The sequence below is a fragment of the Leptidea sinapis genome, chromosome 21 (assembly GCF_905404315.1).
Source record: "Leptidea sinapis chromosome 21, ilLepSina1.1, whole genome shotgun sequence".
NCBI classification, from domain to species: Eukaryota; Metazoa; Arthropoda; class Insecta; order Lepidoptera; family Pieridae; genus Leptidea; species Leptidea sinapis.
Window position 1 is genome coordinate 7,357,218 of NC_066285.1, and position 12,587 is coordinate 7,369,804.

General features: G+C 32.5%; 1 protein-coding gene across 1 annotated transcript; it reads right to left on the reverse strand.

Annotated features, from left to right (window-relative positions):
- Positions 1-9,604: 9,604 nt before the first annotated feature.
- On the reverse strand, positions 9,605-10,411 carry LOC126970719 (uncharacterized). The gene has a single exon (XM_050816812.1). The coding sequence runs from the start codon at positions 10,409-10,411 to the stop codon at positions 9,605-9,607; it is 807 nt and encodes a 268-aa protein (XP_050672769.1).
- Positions 10,412-12,587: the final 2,176 nt, after the last annotated feature.

A 12,587-nucleotide genomic window follows, 5' to 3' on the forward strand; every position in this document is an offset into this window, starting at 1 on the left:
GTACCAAACTATAAGATGAGCCTGCTAAACTGCACCGTGGTTCTAGCAAGATACGATTAAGCGGTAATGTAAATATATTGATGATGATAATGCCTACTACTCGGCTAAGTCGAGTTAGTAAGTCTTATGTGGGGCGATGTATATGCTTTTACAAGAAGATCCCAGAAAATGTTCAAAACAAAAGTATTACGTTATTCTAAATAATTGGTAAAAAACGTTTGTGTGGTAAAGGTTACTATAAGATAAATGACTTTCTTAATGATACCACAGATTTGGAATGGAGTGACCGCCCTCAGGCTATTAAATAATAAGTTGAATTGTACAATATTTCTTTGTAAACATATTTATTCGATGAAAAAAAATGCCCGCTGACTTTTTTGCACCCATTCTTCTCAGGTCTGAGGCATTGATTTTGGAATGAGTGGTAGTTATTTGACTTTCAATTAGTGATGTCACATCCTATTTTGAATAAAAATATTTGAATTTGAATTGACAGAACAGCTTCTGTCGGGTCAGCTATTTCAAAAGCACGCTTTATATTAAATCGAAGGCTCAACAATATATTCAAACCTTTTATAATAATCAAATCATAGTCATTAATTACTATGAAATTGTATGAAATAATTTGAGTTCCGTAATTAATTAATTGTTAGTATTTGTTAATTCAAAAGTTCTCATTCTGATTAGCTGTTATGATTGCGGTACGATATTGGTTATTGATGATTTAAATAATCGTGTTGCGATAAATTCAAATTGGCAATTCAAATAATACAAGTTTCTACCCGAGATGTCATTCGCATGGATGCCATAAGCAGCAAATTTTAATTTAAATTCGTTCAAAATTTAATTAAATATATTCAGTACTTACTTTTTGCGTTGTGCCTGGACCTACATACAAATAAACTGACAAAAATTCTATAAAGAAAAAATATCAATGTACAGTTATTACTTTCATACGATTACAGCATTGTATTGTTTCTATTATATTAATATCGTAATATCTATAAATTAATATATTCATCTAAATTTAAAGTTCGTTCGTTCAGGTGGTTTACTAACTAACTAACTCAGGTAGTATTTAAAGAAAAGCCTCCTAAAATTATGCCTCTCCTTTCTATTTTTATGTAGATTCATTTAATTTCATGTATAATTAAAAAAATTGCATTTACATTCTGTTTTTATGACTCATGTTTATATGACATCGTAATCTATCAAATATGTAAATGAAATGTGATGGAACTTTTTTGTACGTACATATTAGAACGTAGTACGCCGAAATATTCGATATAAAAAAAAAACAAAAGAAATAACTACACGTTAGTAATGGATTTTCATATAATTTAAATAACGACGCCCACGTAATTGCAGGTTATAAATAACGCACTATCGGTAAGGTTGTCACATCATACGAAGGGAAGAATCATTACATATATCATAAAACTAAGTAATCCGCCGCGTCTGTCTGTCTGTCTGTCCGAGATAAATTCAAAATAACTGCACCGCTTTTCATGCTCTTTTCACCAATGGAAGGCGTGGTTCTCGAGGAAGGTTTAAGTATATGATTTGTTAAGTTTTTGCATACATTAACGACATTTGATGGCCTTGGAAAAAAAAGTCGTCTGAGAGCTTTCAATAAAAATGCTGTCTAAGCCCTTTGAGATGTAACAAAATAATGTATGGTGGAATTGTTCGAGTGAGGAAGTGGCGTCCCTACGCCAACTACGAGTACACAGGGAGAAACCTTCAAAATAAGGGAAGAAGAAATAAATCCTTTATCGGTTAGTGACACGGACACCAAACCTGAAAATTCAAAAGAGAATTCAGACAAAATGCGAATTACGATACTTGGCGGACAACAATGTGTAAATTTAGCAAGATCCCTTATCCAATCACGTCAGAATACTAAATACGAAAACTACCAAATATTTTCTTTCGTTAAACCTCATGCAACGTGCGATGAACTCGTTGCGACGTTTAATAATACTGAATTTAATCATAATGATAAAATAATTTTGTGTTTAGGCGAACAGGATAGTAATCCTTACAAAATTATAATAGAACTTGGTTTTTTCTTAAAGCGTCATAATAAAGCAACAGTTATTGTAACCAGTGTACTGCAAAATTACTACATTAATGAAAGAAAACTGAATAATTTATTGCAACTGACTTGTAAAAATTATAAAAATTGTACATGCTTGACTTTAGCAAAATCGTACCCTGGCAAGAAACACTTCATTCATGATTTTTGTTATAGAATAAATAAGCTTATCGACTCAATGTATTATAGGCAAAAATATTTAGTACCCGGTAGTAAAATTATCATGGCTCGTTGTGCGAAAGACAGTCAACATCAAGCACAAATATCGCAGTCTGCCAAAACTATCACCAATAGTAAAATAATAAAAGGTACTATACCATATTATTTCAAACTAAAAAGTAAAGAACAAAATAATGACCTCAAAAGCGATTCATTTTTTCGAGTCCAAATTTTATCTTAATATAATGCATCAAAATATAGCAAGCGTTTTAAGTAAAAAAGATCTACTAAACATAGCTCTAACTGAACTTTTTGAAAATGGAAAAGTAGTAGATCATATATGTCTATCAGAAACATTCGTGAATGCAGAAAACAGATCTAATGCTAAGTTGAATGGATATACAATGGTATCTGCTTTTTGTAGACTTAAGCAAAAGCGTGGTGGGGTCTGCATTCTAGTCAGAGACTATATTGAGGCTGTAAAATTTGATGTCATGGATGAGCTATGTGTAGAATATTCTTTCGAATGTTGTGGTTTAAGAATACCAAAGCACAAATTAATTGTAATATGTCTATACAGGACGCCGAATTCGAACGTTGCTGAATTTTTGAAAAAGCTTGATTTACTTTTACACAAATTAAGATATTGGGAGACCAGTAATATTGTGATTGTTGGTGATTTTAATATGGACACTCTAAAAAATACTAAAACGAATCTGGAGTTTACAAATTTATTGCGAAATTATAATTTTTTTAAACATATTAATGAACCTACTCGGCAAATGCCACAGGGGAGATTCGTCAGTTAGGCCTATCGGATCATGACACAGCACAATTCTTAGTAGTACTGACAAAAATAAATAATTCAACACCGTCGTATAAGTTAATTTTCAAAAGAGATTTATGTAATCAAAACATAAACAAATTTAAGGACTGTATAAAAAGTCTTAACTGGATACACGTGTATGATGCCCAGAAATTGGACGAATCTTTTGATGAATTTACATACATACATTAATCATATTTTATAAATTATGTTTTCCTCTTCTTAAGCATAAAATTAATGTTTCAAATTCAAAAATAAAATGGTTGTCCAGAGGTATAAAAAAATCATGTGCAACAAAAAGAAAATTAAGGTATCAATATTATAAGAATAAAAAACCTGCCAACAAAAACAAATTTAATAATTATTCAAAGATTCTCAACAAGTGTATAGACCTAGCTCAGAGAAGTAGTAACAACAAATATATACTTTACTCGAAAAATAAATGCAAAGCGTCGTGGAATGTGATTAAAAATAAAACTAACTCTAATGTAGGAAGTATCGATGAAATTAAATATGAAAATAAAATTATAAATAATCCAACTCAGATTGCTACTATTTTTAATAATTATTTTATAAATACAGTCACACAAAGTCAAAGTCAAAATGTAAAAAATAAAAAACCTACATATAAATTAAAACATAACAATTCAAATATTTTCTTAATGCCAACTGATGAAATGGAGATAATAACCGTTATTAAGTCACTTAATTATTCAAATTCCACGGGCTGCGATGAAATAGCAACAAAGGTAATAAAGGAATGTGCAAAGGAACTAGCTCCAGTCCTAGCCTACTTAATAAATCTATCTTTTGAAGAAGGTACTTTACCATCAAATTTAAAAAAGGCAAAAGTAACACCTTTACTCAAAGCGGGTGATAAAAAGGATATTAACAACTATCGACCAATCACACTCATTCCTGTTATCTCAAAAATTTTTGAAAAGATACTGCACAAGCGATTAACATCTTTTTTAACTAAACATAATATCATTTTGGAGGAACAAAATGGTTTCCAAAAAGGAAATTCAACAACTTTAGCGTGTTTTTGCTAACAAAAGAAATATCGGAATGCATGGACACAAAAATTCCAGTAACATCAGTATTTTTTGAGATGATCAAAGCTTTTGACAATGTTTGTCATGAAAAACTATTAGATAAATGCGCTCAATATGGTATTCGAGGTCTAGCAAATGAGGCTTAAAAGTTATCTTTCAAACCGTACTCAATACGTTGAAATTGCTAAATTAAATAATAAACAAGAAGTAATACCTTATCGATCAGAACTTAGACTTAAAACAAAAGGTGTACCACAAGGAAGTATATTGGGTCCACTTCTATTCATTATCTACATAAACGACTTACCTAGCATTACTACTAATAACTGTACTCATTTTGCTGATGACATCTCTATTGTAATTAAATGTAACAATGAATTGACATATGATATAGAAATTAATAAAACAATAAAGGACACAATTGAATGGCTTACTGAAAATAACCTGACTGTAAATATAAAAAAAAAACAATGTATATGCAGTATTATAATAAGAATGGGAAAGGAAAAGATATTAATGTTAATTATCATAATGAGAATATTAAAGAAGCACAACTTGTCAATTTTCTTGGTATTTCTTTAGACAGCAACTTGTCCTTCAAGTCACATGTTGACAAAATTAGCAAAAAAATTAACCAACATGTATTTGTCCTCAAACGCGTATCAAAAACAATAGGTGAAAAAACAGCGCTAATGGCATATCATGCATTCGTGGTTTCAGCTTTAAGATATGGATTGGTCATATGGGGCAACTCGGTGAGCATAGGGCATTTATTTATTGGACACAAGAAGTGTATCAGGGCGGTTTGTAGAGCCGGCCCCCTAGATTCTTGTCGACCGCTATTTAAATAATTGAAAATTCTATCGCTGCCATGCCTATACATTTATGAAATAAGCCTATTTGTTCAAAAACATATGTGTGATTTCTATACAAAAAAAAGCCAGAAGGTTTTAAACACAAGGTATCCAAATAAACTCATAATGCCCTTCTGTAGAACTGCATCTTTTAGTAGAAATTGTTTCAGCATGTCTGTGAAAATATATAATAAATTGCCCAATGAATTGAAAGATTTACCGTTCAAAGTTTTTAAAAGAAGACTGCATCAGTGGTTAACAAATAAGTGCTTCTATAGTTTAAATGAATTTTTCAATACAAAATGAATTAGTCTATTTGATAATAATATATGTAAATTACTATACTTTTATGACATTGAATTTGTTAATATTATACATAGGTACTAAATGAATTATTAAGTTATTTACGTCTCATATTATAATATTATATAAATATTAAAATTTCATTTTATAAATATTATTGATATCATTGTGAAATCCGACATGTTTCAATATAACAGTACGATTAGTGTTTAGACAATTTTGTAACATATTTTGCATGTCAATTGACGAAACATATTGGATTATCCATTATATTGTTAACACCTTAAGTACAATGTTTCCTGCAAATAAATTTCATTTCATTTCATTGTGTATCTTATATAGGTCTACAGAAAAGTCTCCGATGGCATAATATGTCTATCTCTTAAGGGTAAAATTCTACATCCATTGGCTTTAGACTACATTATTCCTTACTTTATATTATAGTATTTTTAGTTGAACAGCGTCTTTCGGATCAGCTAGCATGAGATATAAAATCTTAGAAAATTTATACGTCTAGATAGGGCCTTTTGCAAGGTAACACATAACAATAGTCTAAGTTTATTACACTAGCGATTCAGTCACTATGTTTTAGTGTGCATGATTTGCAGAAAAAAGAGGCAACTGTTTGCCGCTATTCATCAAAACTCTATCACTTAAATCAAGCTAAATAGCTGATAATATCTATTTTTTATCTATTTCTAATAGTAGTCATAGATAGCCCTTATCTTATAGTATATTTATTTCAAACTACCAGTGGGAGGCTCCTTTGCAGAGGATGCCGGCAGTGAAGCAGTTGTGTAAGCATTACTGTGTTCCGGTCTGATGGACGCTGTAGCTAGTGAAATTCCTGGAAGATTTAACATCTTATGTCTCAAGGAGATGAGCGCAATTGTAGTGCCGCTCAGAATTGTTGAGCTTTTCCTATCCTTCGAAATTGAAATGGGCAGGACGTATAAATTACCATCAGCTGAACGTCCTGCTCATCTCATCCCTTATTATCATAAAAAAAATGTATTTCAAACACAGATATTTTGAAAGTTGTGATGTGAGTTTAATTTTCAATAAATCTCTTTTAAAATAAAGTGTCTTTTATACAAATCTTAATTTACAATTAATCTTGAATTACATAAAATGCTGTTTATGGGATTTATTGTAATAATATAGTTAAATATATGTACGCAGATCACAACAGGCAATCGCCTTGAGCATGAGGACAATCACTTGCTGCATACTTATTAGACGCACCCAAGATGTGAGTTATCGCGGGAAGCAAGGGAAGGTCGACTCGTCACGCCTTAGGTTAAGGACATAAGGGTCAGTCAGTTGCATGTTGAACAACATTCTTTAATCATTAACATTTTTAATCTAAATAAGTTCGTAATGATAATGAACCTCTTTTGAAGAAGTAATGATATTTATTTTTATAATTAGATAATTTACAAGTCTAGCTAGACTCAAAAGCGGACGGTTTCACAAACCGTCGAAAAGATAGTGGTTAAAGAGATGAACCTGGCCTATTGTCATGCTCTGCCAAACAGCAAGAGGCTCTATCTAGAAGTATAATAAAGACAATAAACAAATTCAAATTAAAATATTTTTATTCAAAATAGGATGTAACATTACTTATTGAAAGTGAAAAACTACGATCCATTCCAAAATGGCTTTTTTTTCATAAAAAAATATGGTTATAAAGTAATATCGTACAATTAAACTTATTATTTAATAGCCTGAGGGTGGTTGCTCTATTCCCAATATGTGGTATCATTAAGAAAGTCATTTATGTTATAGTAACCTTTCCCACACAAACGTTGCTTAACAATCCTTTTGAACATCGTAATACTTTTCTTTTGAACATTTTCTGGGATCTGGGTTCTGTTGTAAATGCATATACATCGCCCCACAAAAGACTTACAAACTGGATTAAGCCTAGTAGAAGGCATTAAAAATTAATGTATTATCCTGGTGTTTACATTATGGTTATGACAGTTTCTAGCATTTTCTATTTACATACATTACATTATCACGAATATATTGAGAAGCAATAGTCAACCTGTTAATTTCTTAAAATTTTGCCCTCCATGATTCTTTATGACTTAGGTATATAAATAGCTCGAATAACTCTCTTCTGCATTGTATATTATTGTTTTAAAATCGGCAGCGTTGCCCCATAGCAATATACGAGTACCATCTAAGGTCATAATACTATAGAAATAACTAAAGTAAACTAGTCGCGCCATATCTTTGTCAGTTAATTGTTTAATCTTTTTAATCGCGTATGCTGCAAAATTAACTCTGTTCGTCAATCCTTGAATATGGAGCCCCATTGTAATTTTGAATCCAGAGTAATGCCAAGAAATACATTGGACACGCTAAAAGTTTTGCACTTTTAGCTAATCGGAACTATTTGAATTTCGAATGTTATATTTTTTGAAACGTTGCAACTTTCTACCGTGGCGATGACCACGGACATTATAATGCTGTTTATGACAATGTCACGGAAGACGAAAATTGAATTTATTGTTGTGAACCCGAAAAAAAAACATATTGTAAATATAAAATAAAATAAAAAGCCTTTTTATTTGCCCCTATGAACTAAATAACATTTTGTTTAGTGGATCAGTAATTATAATGAAATAAAGTAATTTTTTGTTAGTTTTTATTAGTTATTTGATTTCATTCATAGGAACCCCCGTGCGGGTGTAGGCCTCCTCCAGGTTGTGCCATTTATCCCTATCTTGTGCCAATCCGAGCCAGTGTTTGCCTGCGTATGTTATCTGACCAGCGTTTGAGCGGACGACCTAGTTTGCGCTTTCCACTTCCTGGTCCTTTCCACTCTGTGACCACTTTCGCCCATCCTCAAGTCTCGCTACATGACCGGCCCACTTCCAGTTTAGTCTTCTGATATGTTGTATAGCATCTCTAAATTTGGTACGTTTCGACTTCTCTCCATCGCTCTTTGGCATACCGACAGTCTATTTGCGTTAGCTTCTGTTAAAGACCAGGTCTGGCTACTATAGGTTAGTGTAGGTAGAATGATAGAGTCCATGAGTCTCCGTTTGTGAACAATAGGTAGCTTAGATTTAAGAAGATTTTTCAGGGACCAGTATCGTTTCCATGCCAGCGCCATTCGTCTATCTATTTCCTCCGAGTCAATCTCTCTGAACGAAACCAGTTTGCCTAAATATATGTACTCTTCAACGTACTCTATTACTTCGCCTTCGACGCTGAGAGTAGGTTTAGTATGGTTTGTAATGATTTTTGTTTTGTCAAAATTTATTTCGAGACCGACCTTCTCGCTGTGCTGATGTAGTGCTGTCAGTATGTCTTGTAGGTCTCTAGCGGTATTACTTAGAAGAACCAGGTCGTCTGCGAATCTTAAATGGGTTAGCCTTTTATTTCTGATATTGATGCCTCCCATTTTCCAGTTTATATCGTGAATTATAAGCTCAAGTACTGCTATGAATATTTTTGGCGACAGTGGGTCTCCTTGTCTGGTTCCTCTTTGAATTGCGAACGGTGGTCCCTTTCTGTCTAATCTTATTCTACTTCGGCACTTACTATAAATATTCATTATTATATTGATGTATGTGTCGTCGATTTCATGATACTTAAGTGCCTTAACTACAGCCCTGTGGGAGATAGAGTCGAAAGCTTTTTTATAATCAATGAAGGCCAGGTATAGAGGCATATTGAATTCTTTGTATTTCTCTACTACCTGGCATAGCACATGGATGTGATCAATGGTGGAGAATGTTGGTCTGAAGCCAGCCTGCCCTATTGGTTGTTTGACGTCAATTTGTGGACCGATCCTTTTCAGGAGACATTGCGAAAATAGTTTGTAGAGATTCGACATTAAGCTTATTGGTCTATAGTTTGATACACAAGAAGGGTCTCCTTTCTTGTAGAGTAGAATTATTTCCGATTCACTCCATTGAGCTGGAACCGTCTCCTCTTTTAGTATTTCATTAAATAATCTATTTATTAGTCCTAATATTTGTTCTTCTCCTAATTGTAACGCTTCGTTTGTAATAAAGTCGGGTCCGGGGCTTATGTTATTTTTTAGATCTCTAATAGATAACTTTCTTTTCCAGTAAAATATTGTGGTTTCTCGTTTTCAGTTCGACGTTTTTTATATCCTGTGATAATTAGTCTTTCGTTTGTTTCTTATTTTTGTCTGTATAGGTGTTTGTAGAAATCAGTGGCCATTTGTACTAGATCTTTTCTATCTTCTGTAGTTGCTTGGAATGTTTTCAATTTCCGTATCCATGATTTATTATTATGCAATTTTTTATGAATTCTTTTTATTCCGCTAATGCTCTATACATTTCTCATATCGTTTTAACTTGTAATTGTCATAGTCATCCTGTATTATTCTTGGTATTATTCTATATAATTCTTTTAAGTCTATTTTTTCTTCTATTGTTCTATCTGATTTTTGTTGTAGAGTGTGCCTTCTCGATATGAGTGACTTGATGTTATCAGATAATGTAAAGGTTTCTTTCGGTTTTGATACTTGTGATTCAATTATGCTTTCTGTTAATGATTTTTCTAAGATATCATAGAGTTGTTGTATTGTTAATTTTTCTTTGTCGGTTGATTCATGTTTGTAAAGTTTCTCTTGCAAAATATTCTTATATCTTTTTTGCTCTCTTATTGACTGTAAAATTGGTCTTGGTTGTGTATATTTCTTTCTGTTTTTTCGTCTTTCATTTATTATTATTGTTCCTCTTAGTAATCTATGGTCAGAAGGGAACGCTAGTTTCCTTAGCACCTCTATATTTGTGAAGTAGTGTTTTTTGTTTGACAGGATGTAGTCAATTTCATTCTTAGTGTATCCATCTGGCGAAAGCCAGGTCCATCTATGGTTTTCTTTCTTTTTGTACATTGTATTTAGTATTGTCAACTCTTGGTCTATAGCGAATTGTTTTAGTTTTTCACCACGTTCATTAGAGGCGCCTGATCCGTATCTTCCTATAACTGAACCTATTTGTACGGGTGAAATACCGATCTTCGCATTGAAATCTCCTATTATAATTATATTTTCCGTTGACTTTTCTTTGGCTCTACCTAAATCTACATAAAATTTATCTATTTCTATTTCACTGGACTTCTCCATCGGGGCATAGCGTTGTATGATTGAAATTTGGGTACCTTCAAATTTTATGTTCAAAACTGCGACTCTTTCCGATATTCCATAGAAACCAATTATATTTAATTTGTGATCTTTTTTTACTAAGAAGCCCACACCTCTGTGTCCTTCGGTCTCTCCATAGTGGTAAAATATGCACCAATTTAGTTCTTCAATTTTTAAACCTTTTCTGTATATTGTGAATAGGTGTTTGAAAATGAGAACAGGCCAACAAAAGTAAAGCAGGCGAGAAACGTTAAACGTTAGTCCCATCTGCACATTTCTACTTGAAGATCAAAAAAGTGTTAATGCCGAGTGGTTTTCTACTATTTGTTTACCCAGGATGTTAAAAAAAGTGCGCGAAAGACGACCAAAAATCCGCGTTCTCCTACATGATGACAAACGTTTCTTCATACACAGCCAACAAAACTAAGTCATTTTACTTTCAAAATAGTACAACTCGTCACCCATCCTTCACATAGCCCTGACCTAGCACCCTGTGATTTCTGTATTTTCCCCAAAATCAAAGATTTGATGAGAGGTTTCACTTTTACCAATTCCGAAGAGACAGTGATAGCGTTCAATCAGCACGTAAAAAACATGTCTTCAGATCTGTGGTCCTCTTGTTTTAAAAAATGGTTCGATCGCATGAAAAAGTGTTTAAAATGTGAAGGAGAGTATTTTGAAAAGCAATAAACATAATATTTTGGTTAAAACATGTTATTTTTTTAAGTTACGCAAAACTTTTAGTGTGACCTACGTATAGCAGATTCAAAAACAGACCAACAACTAAACAAGTGAAATTGCATTCAAGTTCATCAAATTAATTTTCCACTGGTTGAATAAAATAACTTCAAAGCTATGCATACTATTCTGTTAAACAATCAAATAAATAATACAAAGCACGTGCTCTATTCTCATCTGAAGTGAGTCCGAGGAAAGTTGTGGCTTTGTTTGCGACATTACTCACCGACTTTTCTACAGTACTTAGAGTACGCTTGAACTATTGTTCTTGCCACTGACAACGGCTCGTTTCTATACCGGGCTGTATAAAGGAAATGAGAATTCATTTTATAATACAATATTGTGGTCGAGCTCCGATCGGAATCTGCTCCTGCAAACAATAAAATACAAAGTGTCATCGATAAATATTTTAACGCAGAATTGCTTATACGACAAAATTTTTCAATAGTAAAATACAGTTCTATTTCTTTTACAACCCGAGTTTGGTTGTCTATAATATATTTATTTATGAGTTAACTGAGTTTATTATATAACACGTCATTTATATAAATTGAACGAGGTTCCTGACGACGTTCCAAGCCACAAACATCACATTTTAAGGAATTCGTGTTTAAAGTTTGATAAATATTAGTGTAAGTACTCCATACATGTGGGTTGGGCTACAGTCATGATATTGTCATTTAAAGAGTGACAGTAGGGCTGCAATTTTTTGTCAGTCCGTTAATATGAATCACGTGACCAGTTTTGTGTTCTTAACTCAATTTCGACATGATTGTGGTTTGGAACGTTTTTCTGAAATTGCGTCCAATTGTAACTATGTCATTCATGTTATTTTTCTACTCCTCTAGTTTTATCTGTCATTTAAACAGCCACGATCAGTAATATAAGTACATACTTTATTGAGACGTCTTTGAAAAAGTCCATACTCTATGGCCTAAAGAAGCATTGTTTACAGTACTTTAATGTCGCCAAAAAAGCACAGTTGTTTTGGTGCCACAGACGACAACTAAATCTAGGTAAGGTATGGTAGGATCGAATAGAAATATTATCAATACTTACATATATATTATTTTCATGTTTAAATTTAAAATAATTAGCCTAAACATTTTAATGTCAAAATAAGAAAAATAAAAACTGGTTAATATAATTTGCGAAGATGCTGCGAGTTATATTATGTAATTTTCAATATTCCCGCGTTGGCTGTATGGGTGCACCTTTGCCTTTCCTTGAAAGAGAAACGAAACCACTCACCAGGTATGTATGCTAAAATACATTTCCCGCTCATCTAACGGCAACTTGAAAAACTGTGGTATTTGTTTGTTTGTTAATAATATTAATTACAAAGTCGTGACAAAATTTTTTTTTAATGAAAATAATGTTGTATGCCGCTTTGTATAACTAGGTAAAAAAACGCTCGTGA

Bases quoted from the DNA above. Each gene is read 5' to 3' on its own strand.
- LOC126970719 (XM_050816812.1), bottom strand. From the start codon at position 10,411: ATGGAGAAGTCCAGTGAAATAGAAATAGATAAATTTTATGTAGATTTA.